Consider the following 16007-nt stretch of genomic DNA (forward strand, 5'->3'; position numbering starts at 1 on the left):
GATGTTTCAAAAAGAAAACCCAGTAAAGGACATTCTGTAAGTGTTTAAAAAGTGTGTGCTAATATTGCCAAAAAGCGGATGTCAACTTCATACATTTGTATATTGTTTTGAATTTTTCTTCAAGATGCATTACACAGTAAGTGTAAGGGCTTGCACGCCAAAACAGAACATTTTAAGTAATTAAAGATATCCTCGTTATGTCATCATTTGGTATTTACCTGGGTGTAAGAATAAACCATTTAGACTTCTGTTCCTAAAACCAGTTCTGTTCATATACACAGATCAGTAATAGCAGCCATCAAATGTCTGCTGTTCCAGAAGTTATTTTAATGGCAACACCAGAAGACAGCTGTTTTGACAAGACATAGTGATGAAGTATTTAACATACCTGCAATGTTTACATTTTTTAATTCTTCTAAATCGGAAAAAATAGGTTATACAACATTCTACTCAAATCCGAGCAAGAAGGAAATATGTTTTAAAAATCCACCGATTTTCAAGAGAACTAGAAGAATTTGGAGTAAAAAAGTAAAAATCAGTAAAAACAAGCTACCAACATAAAACAGTACCCTACCTGCGGGTCTTCGACATTCCACAACTTAAGCACAGCGAGAAGACAGACATATTTAACTTTTGCAATTAAAAAGACTGTATGCTTGGTAGTTGGTAAAGATGCAGACAGCAAATGATAACTCAGGCACGAAGTTCTTCCCAGGCCCAGCTTCTCAGATTGGATATCCATAACACATGCAGGATTTCTAGGTTTGGAAACTCTTCTCGGAGAAGTTAAAGCATCCCTATTTGCTAGGATGCACAACCTGGTTTTTATTACATTGTGCATGTGTTGAATGTAAGACAGAAAAAGGCAGAAACGATTACGTAGAGTTAAGTACAGGCAGAAATGATTACACCATCAGCAACTGAAGGTTTAAGACTTAAAACACTTCATTGGTAATCTTAATCCTATCCAAGGAGGTTCTCTCCGGGCACCTCATGTTAACTGACATGTCCAATTAAAGTGACGGCTAGAAAATATGGCGCTTCGTAGTGCAAAGATTTAGACCACTACACAATCACATTAATTGCTTTAGATTTTTAGCTTGAATGGCTAAAAAGGGTAGAGTGTTCAGCAAAATGTGGATGTGACATAATAATAGTCGAAACGCTATACTGGACTCCAGTTCTGTAAGTCAAATTTATCCCGTTAAAAAAATTCATGTTTTGATTTGCAACCGTGATGCGCCAGCCCCCTCATCAATGAAGAAAAGGCACAGCTTAAAAAGGTACAAAGATACTAGCAGAGACTGCTATGGACCGGTAATTTTGCTGGTACGTTGCAATCCATTAATTTCCATTAATAATGCCAGAGACTGCCAAATGCCAAGGCAGCCTTACCATTTCACCAAGCAACTTGAAATACAATCTTTTGACTTTGCAACCCAGGCTTTATATAACTTATAAAAATGAAAGATTTGGGTTTTTTCATATAGAACATAAATAATTATCAAGCTAAAGCTTATACCCAGGCTGATGAAAACCATTATTACGGAGTGCTTCAACTCAACCAGAATTACAGGAAGGAAACGAGAATGGGAATTAGTAATTGTTTGAGTAAAAAAGAAACCAAAATGGAATACCACTCGTGAGTGCAACTCTAGAAAATGTGTGTTAACATGTTGCTAGCAGTTGTACGCAAATTAAAACTATAATTCCATTTGGATCCATTCTTACTGACCACCTACAATTTCAAAGTCTAAATAAGGTATAAAGAAAAGAACAGAGAAAGTTAAATATTTATTTCCACAGTTGCCCGTACCCAATATTAATATCTTATTCACGTTATATAAGAGCCGTAAAATCATCCAGTTATTTTAAAAGTTTGCTAGGCTTATCCGTCAATTACCAAAGCTAGACTCAAAAGAGGTTTGGTTTTGGTTTGGGTTTGGTTTTTTTCCCCTCCATTACTTAAAGGACTGTTACAAAAATTGACACTTTTTTTTCCTTTTTTTTTTTTTTTAATTAAAAAAAAATTACATAGGTGTTCTCCAGTCAAAGAAACATCACCTCTTAGGAATGTTTTAACTGTCACTACCAATGGTTAAATAGTATGTCGGCAGACTAGACAGGGCTAGGTTATCAATGTTTTAGGAAGTCATTAAATAGTTACAAGGAGAATATGAAATTACTTTCTCTGTTCCCAGGGCTGAACTGAATTACTTATTTATTCAACACCCAATGGCTAAACAAAAGACACATTGAATCCGCAGAGACGAGAAGAGAACAAGGCCCATTCATCTGTGAATGAAATTCTGTTCCTGCTAAACAGGATAATGTTCTTCCAAATATTACTGTGGAAATACTCAGCCAGGGCTTGGTTTTGTTATTCTCTTTATACTTGCCTGGACCTGTTCTCTGGAAGGTTGGCATCTCCTGAATAATTTCTTGTTTGTAAAACTACCTCATGCTTATCTGTCCCTCTAAGCTTTTCATCTTGCCTGGCTCCCTTTTCTTTTTTCTTCTTTTTTCCTTTTCTTCTTTTCCCCCCCCCTTGTTCTTCTCTGACCTTCTTCACATTCTCTTTTGAACCTTTATAAGAATATAAACCCTATGCACATGCCTCCACCCTAGCCTCCCTGTGTTTCTCTCCCGTTCTGGAGCCTCCCTTCCTTCAGCTGTTCTCATCTTACAATACGGAACAGAAAACTGGTAAGAAATAAGGCAACAGAAGCGGGCAAGAAGACTCATCGATTACTACAATCTCTAAACACAATTAATTTAGTTTTACTCCACTCAGTTCCTACTAAGAGGATCTTTTGTTATTGAGGGGGAACAGGGCTGCCACGCAATTTGCCATGAAACATCTCAATACACGTAACATACCTAGACACAAAACAAAACCCCCCTATTGTATCTGTTCATTTCAGATGCGCAAAATTACTAATGCCACAGTGCCCTACAACAAAGATCACATACTATCCCTGACTCCTGGCCCTGTTCTTGGTTTCTAGACACAATGCAGAAGCATACCACACTGACCACTCCAAACAACTACAGCCCTGCTGCAACACTGTGTTTTAGTCAAACTAAGTTTGATGGCAAACCTAGAAACAAAACAACACAACACACACACATACACAAAGAAACCACACACCTGAGTTTTGGGTTCTTTTGCTCCAGTCAAGATCAAAGCAGTTACACATTTTTGGTGTATGAATTTAGCAGGCCAAGACAAGTGAGTTCTACAAGCATTTACTCATAGATCACTTATTAGTCCCATTTATTAAATTCAGTATTTTATTTCCAGTCACTAATCAAGAACAAAAAATAGTTTCCTTCCACCAGCATAAGCATTGCTACAGCTGCTAAAGTGATACTGGTCAGCTACAGTGGGGAGAAAGCAACAGCCTGTGCAGCGAGACACAGACCCGTAGTAAAGCCTTTCCTTAGGAGTGGGCCACCAGCTTCTTTTTAAAGTCAGTGCTATTGGAATACCAGTGGGAAGGGAAAAGCAGCCTGGGAGCCAAACGAACCTGGGACAATACCTGTAGGTAAAACATCTTAAAAAAGGATAAATAATACACACACACCCCCACCAGTATTTTATGGCCTATTCTTTCCTGCATTGAATTTTAAACTACAAATAAAATCTTTCCAAATTATAGCTACTAAATTATCATAAAATTCCAGTTCAATATACTGAATTAATTTGCAGTTTCTCTACATTTTAGAAAAGTTTAATATTTAAAAAAAAAAGGATTATGCTTTTATGTTTTTTAAATGTTCATCAGACTACAGTTCTTACAGAAAGGTTTAATAAGGCCATTAATATTTTTATTGTTAATCAGTGTCATTCAAGCCTGTACTGAAATACAGCATAAAGTATTAAGACATTTTGCCCTGACTGTGCTTGCCAATATTTTTAAAGTTATTTTTGCCTTGTCAATTTAAACCAGACAACTGGCTGTGCCCCGTTCTTCATCCAGTTACTTCTGTAATAGTACCCTGAACAGCTCCTGCATTTATCAAAGAGTGAGCAAGGATCTTTGATAGTGGTCTCGGGAGGACCAAGAGCATCAGCAACAGCGTGGGTAACATCTTACGGGAATGCTGGGAGTTAGATACATTCCAGAAACACTTAGCACACAAGAAATACCATACTTACACACTTAGCGAGTCCTGCTGTCAAAGCCACCATATAAAGATTTTAGCAAAATAAAGACAGCAGAGAGTAAATTACAGTTTATTTGCTAATCTTCTCCTTACTGACCATGAAAAAGCTCCTCCTGCTGACTGCACTGCTAACCAGAACTAACACTGCGCTTCTATGAAGTGGAAATGCAGACCAATCTAACAGCAATCTAACGCTGTCAGAACGTTTTCAGAATTAATTTTAAGCTGCAGCAAGTGCTGTCTTACAAATAAGGGGTAGTGCTTTGTTCCCGTTAGCTAGCAAGGAAAAGGCCTCCAAGGCAAGAATGACCAGGGCAGAGGATGGGGGGGAGAACACACCAAGAAACATGCGCTTTATTTGTTTTTAAAAACAATCATTGCAGTGTTGAGTGTCCCTTCCTATTGATGAGCTGCAAAGATTTACCCTTCCAAACACCAGCCATCCAAATACCACGTGCTTGTGTTGTCAGGTTCATTAGAGGGAGTCTGCAATGCTAACATGTTGTCTCAGGTCTGTAAAGGGGATTCCGGAATAAAAATTATAAAAGTGCTCAGCAGGAAAATCACATATCCTCCTGACTTGCAACAACAGTACTTTTTTTAGTCCAAGGTATCAAAGCAGTTTCTATCAATCAAATCTCTTTATTTTAAGCAAGGAAAACCTGCTCTAGGTGACAGCACACCTAAAAAATTCATCATTCCTAGAAGCATAATGGGGACAAGTCCAGAGAACTTCAGCAGACAAAACTCAACAATTTGCATGTGCAGCCAAAAGCTAAAAGAAGAGAGAGCAGGTATTACCATGCAGGGATCACACTTCATTTCATTCTATCGAAATGCAAGAAATACGATAATACATGTACTATTCTGCACCACACCTGTTCCAACACTAGACATTATGTAATTATACTATATAACAAAAGTTAGTTTTCATGGTTCAAAAATCAAGAAAAGCAAAAACAAAAGTGATTTTAGCTTTCAGTTTCAAATAACACTAGTAACAAGATACCAAAACTATTTGTGGCAACTTGTTTAGTTTTCTATTATTAACAGCACTTATTCATCCATACTAAAATGAATACAGTCTTACCTGTATCGCACATGAAAGGAGCGATCTTCGCGCATGCTTATCAAAACATTACTTTCCTCCATTGAGTTGCATTATCAGTAGAGAAAACAATACTGTTCGGTAGTAGGGTAAGTACTTTACTACGGAGAGTTGTTGTCAGAACACCCTTCCAGTTAGTATATTAATAAGTTGGAGTAAAGATATCCTAAGCTCCTGTTGAAAAACTCTTCTGTATTTCTAAGGTAAGGAGGTCACTGTCAGACACATCTTAAACCTTCAGAAAGGTGTTCAAGTTCTTTCATCTGTGGCCCTTTAAGCTCCATTCAGCTGTGTTTCTGCAAAGGGAACACAAGATGCTTGGCTTGAAGTCTCATAGTCAGTTAATAACTCATAACCATTTGCAGCTGATGTAAAAAGCATAACACTACTCCTACCAAGCAGGAAGCGTCAATCAAGAACTTACAGCCCAAGCCAAAGCCTTCCACATACATATGGCAATTCCTGTAGGCAAGCGAGAAAGCAAAGAAGGTTTAACAAAAACCAACGCGCTCTTTTCTGTTGGAAACTTTGAGTAATTTACCCTTGTCAGTATTCTTTGGCCTCATGAAGTTCCAAGCAACAAGCTTAAAGGATGTAATGAAAGGCATAATATAAAACAGATCCCAAACCGCTTTACACGTAAACAGTACTGCTGAAACCCCGACAGTCTGCTGAAGCCCCACAGTAGTCAGAGCTGGCTGACACAATCCCATCTGCAGATCATCTCTTCTGGAGATCATCCTACCCGGGACATTTTGAGCACAGAAGCCAGCAGAGGTTTAAGCTCTACTCCCCTTTCCCCTCCCAAAAGAAAAGGGGAGAGGTATGGGGGTTTGGTTTTGTTTTTTTTTTACACTGGCTTCACATTCCAGAATGCTGCAGCATTGTGATATGAGCTCCAAACTCTGCTTCAAAGGGATTGCAGCAGCCAGCACTTAGACATTAAGACGTGTTTAGGCTGTCAGGGAAAAGATTAACAGAAAAGAAACTCTGTATTCAAAAGTTTACCCACTTTTAAGTATATTTTTAGTAGAGGAGTTGACATATTTATTGCTCAGTACTAATGTTACCTTCCTTTGCAAGTAAACATATAGTTGTGTAATTCACAAATGCATATTTCATCAAGAGACCGTAGAGATGTCAAAAGACAAGAGCAGAGCCCAGATTTAAAGGTGTCACCAGAAGAAAACACAACCCTCTATTTTTAATTGTCAAGGTAGGCCATGCCTTTCCTCTCATTAGTTTTATCAAGCACCAGCTGTGAACATTCACGCTTCCTATCATACTCTACCTTGGCGGCACCCCTCAAACAGACCATCCACATTCTTCTAGTCAAACAACTATTTTGCCCTTCCATGCTCATCATTAGAATTATTTGGCATCAACAAGTGGGTGTGGGTATATTTTTGCAATTACAACGTGTGACACATACAGTTTACAATACCACTGCAACCCACACACTGGGAAGACTGTGTTACAGGTATTTACTCTCCGGAAGTTTGTCTGGACCTTCAATCAGATAACTCATACGGGCAGAGAGCTGCAAGCCACCCAGCCTACAGCAATCATCCATGAGCATTCCCGGTGCTCAGCAAATGCGAGGGAATTGAAAGTTCTCTTCCACTGATGGATGCACTCATGCAAATTACTACATGCCACAAGCTAAAAAGTGTGTACTTCGGCAACTGCCACGGATCATGAAATAATGACTGTGGTAATTTGCTTGTATATTTATACTGTAATTGTAATTAACTGAATAATTTGTTTTAAGAAGATTTTTTTAAAAATAAAAAGCCAAATTGAATAAAAAAACAGAGTTATATTTAAAAGTACATCAGAATGACTGCATTTATTTAAATACCAGTTATTTTAGCAGCACATTTCACATCACCTGTTTATAACTCCATTTTATCTGAGCTACGCTTCTGTCCTCGTACTTAATCTCATCCTCTGACCGATGCCACCATCTCCCACCAGCTGGAACCACCACTCCTGCTTTCTTCCCTCCTTACCGGCCATATGGCACATTCCCGGTCTTGGGAGGGTGATATGGACACGCCCGAGTTGGCCAACACATCATGATCACAGATCCAACAAAAATTGCTGTGTCTGGTCTTCATACCTCGCTTCCTTCACCCGTAACTCATTAGGATGTCAAGTTATACCTTCAGCCACACCAACACGTAATCAAGTAAGCAAACTTAAAGTACATTAATTAGAGTGGTGAATTCAAAATTCAGGAGGTGGAAATCGATGAACCCTTCCACAGACAGTATCTCTCAGGCATAAACTGGCCTTGGGAGGATTACACTATAGCAAAGTAAGCCTTACTCTTTCAGTGGATGCACCTTAACTATTCAGAGTATCTCTCTGTAACCAAGCCCTTCCTGAGCTGGTGATCAACATGGAATTGACTTAGAGGACACAGTGCTTCAGCAGAGAAGCCTAGCGAATAAACAGAAATCAGGAGAAGGTCTGCTCCATCGGCATATCTAACAGTAAAACAGGCTTTCTCCTAAACTTGCATTTTTAATTGAAACTGTATGTAGCACAAAAAAAGCACTCGGTGCTTACTAGTAAAAAAACATCTGTATTAATGCAAAGTCGCTGCTTTAAATTTATTCTCTCCATATCCATATCCATGTTAAAGAGCTGCCTTTCATAGAAAACTGGAGTTGTATACACAACTTCAAAATGCACAGTTTGACTATTCCAGCTACCAAATGCAGGAAGTCCTAGCTTTTTTGTAATTTCAAAGTAGTGGAAAAAAGCACACAGAAAAAAGACTGGGCCCCCTCAGAAGAGGAAAATTAACTAAACTGGTGTTACTAATTACACAGAGGTATGATAACAAAACCACCACCACCCCCTCCAAAATCAAATAAAGCAAGGCAGAGGTTAGGCAATCAAATGCAGCAGCCAGTTTATACCCCACAACAGACAAAACAAGCACTTTATCAACTCTTTATTAGGAGAAAAGGGTGAGCCATAGTTAGGGCTCATCCACCCTGGCTACACACAGCTAAAGGATCTTCAATTAAACAACCAGTAAAAAGCTAACTTTGCCTCAATTCAATGTTTTATCTAAAAAATGTACTTACCACTCTCAAAAAGTCACTTTTCATTCTTTTCTATTAAATCAGATTTATATAGAAGCTATATAGATACAGAAGCTTGGGGTTTGCATGGCATGAGGTTTTAAGACTGAATTACTTAGTAAATTCTATGAAAGTACTTTTAACTTGATTCTCTGAAATTGCATAAATTTTATTAAGTTAATTTCTACAAATTTTATAATGAAATAAAAAAAATCACGGTAAAATACTAATGTTATATACTGAAAGGAATCCCACATAACAATGCTTTAAAAAGTGAAAGCCCATCACGCTTGCACTTACTTAGTATTTTTCATAAAATTATCATCAGTGTTCTCAGAAAGGGAAGCAAGGCCCAGTGGCTGATATTCAAAGAAAGTACATCTCAACCTTCCATTGACGTCACGGAACTGAATCCGTGATGTATACGCTAAGACTTGAATGAGGCTCACTGTCTCTCAAAGAAATTACAGAAGAAACCAAGACTCCCCCGTCTTCAGTTCTGATCAGTATATTTCAAGTCCCTGAAAGCAATAAAACAATAGCTGTAATTTCTTTCTCAAAAGCCTGTTATGCAAGCTATTTGTCCTAGTTATTACAACTTCCAGACAAGTGTTTCATGTTTTAAGGCATTTTCCATTTCAGAGAAGATTTGATTACACACTATGAATTTTACAACGGTAGACAATCACTTTAATCAGTTCGCAGTTCTTAGTTACACTGAATGTCTACTAAAGATCTCTTCATTTTTACTTTTGATAGAACATCGTATTTCCACACAAGTGAAAATGAATCAGCAAGCAACAGAAAGCCAATACTGCTATTTACTAGCAGTATATAGAACTAATAATCACAATATAGTTGGAGATAGTTCTTTCCCCTGTGTCTCCTTAAAACAGTGAATTTCTGCAGCTTCACTGGCTCCTTCCTGCAACCCATACCTTCCTTTTTGGAGTTTGTCGGATGATCAGAAGCATTGCTTGGCTTATCCACAGTTACATGGCTGACTGGCTGACATATGGTGACTGGTCACTTGGGGGCTGACAAACAGAATCTCTAACAATTCAATTCTTTCTGCCTTTCCCTAACGGAGACACTCAAGTAATGCTTTCTCTACCCATCTGCTATTTTTCACAAAGCTACATAGGAAAGCAGCATCTGCCAAATGAAATCAACACTGACTGAGAGATTCAAAAGCTACTAGAGGAAAGTACAGACAGAAGCAGATGAATTGCACAAATTGTATTTCCTTAGAAAAACTAGCTACACATGTTTGTTGTTTCAACATTAAGGCAAATTTCCCAATGGTGAACTAAGTTTGAATTTCCTTTCAGGAAGAGGCTATAGCATGGGTGGAAAAAAAAGGAAAAGAAGCTTGAACTGGATTATCTAAAAACAAAATAGAGCTTTGCATACCCTAAGGAGAAAGAGACAGTCTAAACAACAACAAAAATATACTGACAGTTCTATTACTAAAATAGAGAGATTAGCTTGGCTCCAGACCTTCAAAATACAAAACAGCATATAATCACCAGTAGTACAAAAAGGAACACTCAGAACTAGACAAACCATAATTTTAGTCTTCAATGCTGTCCAAGGATATTTTTAAAATTCACCTGAATTAACAAGTAAGTCTAAAATAAGCCCAAAAAACCCCTTAAAACTCTAACTCAAGTTTAATACTGTATTTACATAGTAAACAGCATCATAATTAGCATTTCTGTAGTAATGAATATTCCCCTGTGAATGAACCTTAAAATAACTATTTGCCATGCTGGGAAAAAGCTGGTTTTTGCAAACCTTGAGCACAGTACAATACAAGTGATTAGTCATGAGAGTGGATCATGCAGATACAAGAAACACTGTGCTAAGACTAGTGTGGTTACTCTCAGAAGCTTGATTTTAAACTCCTCTTTGCACCACTTTTGACAGAAGTTCATCAGCTGATTAGCTGACAGCACATCGAAACCACCTCCACTGATGAAGTGAACTTGAGATTTTATTCAGGGTCAATGATGACATGGAGCAATACCTGTTCTGAAATACTGCCTTTTACTTCTCATGGAGTTTACTACATGGAGCAGATACCCCCAGAATAAACCACAGGGCTTCCTTTAAAGGACTGGCTTAGCAGCATAGAATACAAGCAGCATACAGGCACACTTTCCAGCATACAATCCAAGTGCAGCTCACACCAGACATTAACAGGTTGCATCTGAAGGACAGAACAGGAAAGCTGAGGTTCATAAGTAAACAACTGCCTCAGACACTCCTCCTAGGTGTGAGGCTGATAAAGCAGATCCTGCAGAGCTTGTGATCACTATGGAGCATAAGAAAGACCCAGCCTAACACATCCTATGCTCTTAGACTCATCAGACAAGCCGCAAATAAATTAATACAACTATCTAATGTTCTTGATTCAGATGCTCCCTCCTCCGCCCCAATTATATGTACCGTGCTGACTTTGAAACATGAGCCCATATGAATCTAAGACACATTACTGAACGTTGCAGACAATCCTAAAATGGGTGGAAGGAGTGGGTGTTATATTGGCTTTGGGCCACACGTGATGTTCTGTCAACAACATAGGAATCCTACCTACCACTGCTCCACAGGCCTGGAATTTCACTCACAGCATACTCATAGAAGGAGGAATGTGAAGTTTCCTCTCCTTTCCCCAAACCCTGCGGACAGAGCTATCTTTTATACATGAAACCACCAGCTCCTTCCTGGAAAGAGAATTAAAAAATAGTACCTGACAGCATAAGGCCAGACAAGCATTTTATTACCAGAACTGATCGATGCATAGCTAACTACCTTTTATGAATCAAAATAACATAATTACTGTAGTGAGGTATGGAAACTTGACTCCATTATCTATGAAATTATTTCATCTCCCTTTTTAACCAGTTAATGCCCAAGACTTAGTTACTTCAGCATAACCAGCATTCTTTGTAGACAGTCAACAGAAGCACAGAGGTTATAAGAGAGCAGAAAAATACTAATAATAGGAGCTATGACACTCACGACACCCCCCCTCAAAAAATTAAAATAATTGCTACATTAAAAATTACACAAATACTGTCACTATCTGTCACAAACTCCTGTGTGATCCAACTGACTATTCTTCACTTCTGTCCCCAGTTTGTTTCTAGCACTGTATTTACCCAAATGGAAGAGAAGGCTTTTTGTCCAAGTATTTTAATTTATTCATCAATTTACTTTAATTTAGTCATCAATATGACTGCAGGAGGAGAAACCCCCAGTGACAAAGGAGCACAAGTATGCCCAGAACAGCCCAAAGCAGTCCAAAGTGGGACAGTAAAAGAATTTTATTGAAAATATTAATAACTATATGAAACAAAGTAATGAAAATATTGCATAAAACCCCGCAACTACTTTACAAGACTAAATACGTAATTATAAATCATACTAGCTTATGAAATTCTATTTATATTTTTAAATAAGCTTTTAAAAGGTCCTAGCAATGAGATTGTTCTATATCTTGAGAGGATTTAAAAAAAAAAAACAAACCACAAAACAAACTAATAGGTGGCGAGCCTTTCTAAGGCTCTAATTTTGCTCACAAGGAAGGGAGGATTTCACTGCATCCACAGCTGGAAATGAAAGCACAGACTTGAATTCAACACTAGAGGAACACAGCTCCAGAGCAGAGTCCAACATTTATTATCTAATTGCTGATATAGTCCTGCATTATGAAAGACATGGTAACAGTGGAGATATTTCATTTATCACCTTACTTCTAAAAACGTTTGTCTGTGGTTTCCATTGTTTCTTTGGTTACCTAAACCCAACTGACCCTGCTGCACGATGGGTTCTAAATACAGGTAAGAGAAGGTTTGTTTCCTCTCTGCCCTTTCACACAGACTAATTCCTCTTGATCCTCCCTCCACTCACATCCCTCTCTGGCATAGCAGACTAGATGCCCTGGCTTATACAACATTCTGTTAAAGGCAAACAAAAGTCTAGGAGCATTTCTACATGCCCTCTAGCATCACCTGCATATACTTCCACTTATTCTGTAGATTAGGAGGAGGTTTTTTTCTCCTTTCCATTTGTGGAGCACCTAGTTTAATAGAGTGTTTGGGGCTTTAAGTAATGCTAAAGGTCTGCAACATGGCAAGCCTTTTAAACTCTGTGTATCCTTTTTGTTCATTTGCCCTTCTGTTGTTAAAGGGTTGTGCAAACGCCTCCTGTAACAAGTAAGCATTGCCTAGCATTATTGACAATATTACCCACAATTACCAACCTTAAAATACAAGTCTAAATACAGTCTTAATGACACGAGTTATTTCTGCCAGATCATAAAAAAACGATTCCAAACAACCATGATAAATGAATCCAGAAGCATCTTCCTTCTCTGAGTCAGAAAGCAGCTCGCCTGCATTCTTACAGGTTATTTTCTTTTCCTTTTATATGAAACACCTAAGCAGTAGATAAAAACTGCATATACACTATTCAACAAGAGCAATGTATATCATACCAAAAACTAAAGAAAAATTTAAAACTTTCAGTTAAGGAACATTCACATTTCTGGACAGAATCTGGTACCTCTACTCACACTAAACACCCTATTTTCACCCAGCCGTTAGACTGAAATGTAAATATATTCCTTAAAATGGAATAATTAAGAGCAGAAAAAGATGCCAGAAACTTAGCAGAATGATGCAATACATAAGTGACAAAAAACATATATCCTCATTGCTAGTATATTCAGAGTACTGTCATAGTTCCAGGCCAACTCTATTAACCTTAGTAAATGCGAAGGTGTCCTATTTGGCATAGTAAAGGTATAGTATAGGTTTGTAAATATAAATATATAAGGCATCTGGCAATGATGCAAGCCATATAGCGACTTACAGTTTTAGAATGTGTTGTAGACAAAACCAAACAGCTAGCACACATAATTCCACTGAGTAACACAAAGAAGCAACAAATGCACGTTAGACTGACACAGTGTTCAGTGATGCAAAGGTGGACCTCTCAGTGCCTCTATCACAGAGTACCTTTCCAGAATAGAACATTCTTTTTCTAAGAGAATCAGTACTTAGCTGGAAATCAGCTTGCTACTTAATGTACGTAATTGCTGTCTAGTGTGCAAGTTAAAGAACTGGGTGTAGCTAACACAAGTAACCATAAGCATTTTTATTATAAGGATATTCCTGCAGATAGTTTATGTAAGCCATCTATTTAAATCCCGAAGTAAGGCAATCCCACACTATGACAAAATAAGAAAGGAAGAAAACATGAAGTGCCAGCAAAATCACAGAATCAACCAGGTTGGAAGAGACCTCTGGGATCATCGAGTCCAACCATTGCCCTGACACCACCCTGTCAACTAGACCATGGCACTAAGTGCCGTGTCCAGTCTTATTTTAAACACATCCAGAGATGGTGACTCCACCACCTTCCTGGGCAGCCCATAATAATGTATAAATGTAACTAATATCCCCATAATAAAACTAATCAGGCAACTGAAAGCTAATTCTAAATGCAGCAAGATTAAGACTTCAGATATAAGAAGATAGTAGAATAACATCCTCTCTTTGCCTTAAAAAAAAAAGAGCAAAGTCAGAACAGCTCATAATTTTTCATGAATTTGATATATCAAGGTATTAGGATTCCTTCATTTCTATTTTTTTATCAGAACGAGTTCCAAGTTTTTACATATTGTCTTTCACAGACTAAAAACAAATACTGTGCTGCCTTCTTTCCAAGCATCCCACAACTGGAGAGAAGATGTGCAATTTTAAAGTGCTTAAATGCCACAATAGACTTCAATGACAGTTCACAACAAAGTAATAACTTGCGATCTTTCATTCTCAGCTTAGCTGAAATCGTATTACCACAAAATCAGTTAGAGTTTTGTTACCAAGTTCTGAACGTAAATTTGAACATTGCTTCTTCTGCTTCTTAGGGACAATCTCATCATGCAAATGAACATATCCTAGATCTCAGGCCTCTCCCAGCCAACAAGACATTTACGCAAGTACCTTCAGTTTAGGAAATGGAGCGTGTTATATGATGTGAAAGAACACCAGATGGGAAAAGTTCAGCACAAAATGTTGACTATTTGCACTTAAGATGACAGAGCCAGTTGATCACAAGTCTCTTCAATAAAATGTTCTACTTAGCTCAGCTCCTTCTTGGCCTATAACATCTCTTAAAAAGAGATCCTGGTAAGTAAAAGCAAGCAGAGATTGCACAAGCATCTTGCAGAGAAAGGCAAAAATTAATCTTATGATTCCATAAATGAAAAAAAAAATTATCAATCCTTAGAATCACTGGCAGTAAAACACAATAGCAATTTAAGTGAAGCAATACAGCTGCTATTTCAAATTTCCTATTTCACACTGTGATGCTCATTCAGAGATTAAGCAGGCGTTCAGTATAAAGAACTCATTACCACTCCAGCAAGTTTTTATCCTGCAAGGAGATGTAGCTCTCATAGAACCTGTATTACACAACTGAAATTATCCATGACAGTTTACTGCCAGCAGCATTGCTTGGTGCATCACTGATGCCCCCCAATTCTCAAGTATTAGCAGCAAGTATTAACGGTCTTCTCAAATATGAGTCTCCAGCTGAACAACATACATCTACAACCTGTAAAAACTGTAAAAGTGCAGGATGAACACATATTAGAGTGAGAAGAACGCATGCTGGTTTTTCTTATTACTTGCTTCCTACAGACACAGGTACAGTTTATTTATGGCACATCACTTATTCAGATTTAAGGAAAACAATATTTGTTGAGGTGCCAAGCTGTAAATTGCTTTACATATTGATTCTAACATTTGGGATGCATGTGCAAATCTATTCAGAAGCTAGTCAATGCATTTTTTTCAGTCTGTGTGATGAATACTGAACTGGGCTCCATTGTGCCCCCATCACCCCCAGATTTATCCACTACATATACACATTATCACACAAATACAACCGGTCACAATAGCCTATCCTGTCCTCTAACAAACCAATGGTGGCTAGGTAAGGTACAGGCTCCAAAGTGCTGCATGCAAGGAACAAAATTCCTAACAGTATACCAGCATGATGATGGTAGGAAAAAAAAAATAAATAGAAATAGTAAAGAAATAAAAGAGATTTAGAGAGGCTTCTTTGTAGGTCATGTATGAACTTGCCAAAATGAACTTGCCAAACCAGTCTCTATTATCTACCAGCAGTCCTGGTTAACTGGAGAAGTTCCAGCTGACTGGAAATTAGCAAATGTAACGCCCATCTACAAGAAGGGTCAGAAGGATGATCCAGGGAACTACAGGCCTGTCAGCCTGACCTCGGTGCCAGGCAAGGTGATGGAACAGATCATCCTGAGTGCCATTACACGGCACATGCAGGACAATCGGGGCATCGGGGCCAGCCAACAAGGATTCATGAAAGGCAGGTCCTGCTTGACCAGCCTGGTCTCCTTCTATGACCAAGTGACGGGCTTAGTAGATGAGGGCAGGGCTGTGGATGTAGTCTATCTAGACTTCAGTAAGGCATTCGACACTGTCTCCCACAGCATCCTCCTAGGCAAACTGGCTGCCCGGGGCTTGGATGGGTGGACTCTTCAATGGGTTAAAAACTGGCTGGATGGCCGAGCCCAGAGAGTGGTG

The 16007-nt window shown here is 38.4% G+C and overlaps 1 protein-coding gene across 3 annotated transcripts in view; it reads right to left on the reverse strand.

Annotated features, from left to right (window-relative positions):
• GPSM2 (G protein signaling modulator 2) overlaps positions 1-16007 on the reverse strand; it is a 32484-nt gene that overhangs the window by 12584 nt on the left and 3893 nt on the right. For 2 of the 3 annotated variants that reach the window (XM_068405801.1, XM_068405799.1), the window contains exon 2: positions 5261-5574. In XM_068405801.1, the coding sequence (XP_068261902.1) occupies positions 5261-5322 (62 nt within the window). In that variant the 5' untranslated portion in view covers positions 5323-5574. Of the gene's footprint in view, positions 1-5260; positions 5575-8676; positions 8852-16007 lie in introns of those variants that run through there. The other variant, XM_068405800.1, reaches the window with a different exon arrangement.

The sequence above is a fragment of the Nyctibius grandis genome, chromosome 8 (assembly GCF_013368605.1).
Source record: "Nyctibius grandis isolate bNycGra1 chromosome 8, bNycGra1.pri, whole genome shotgun sequence".
Lineage (NCBI taxonomy): Eukaryota > Metazoa > Chordata > Aves > Nyctibiiformes > Nyctibiidae > Nyctibius > Nyctibius grandis.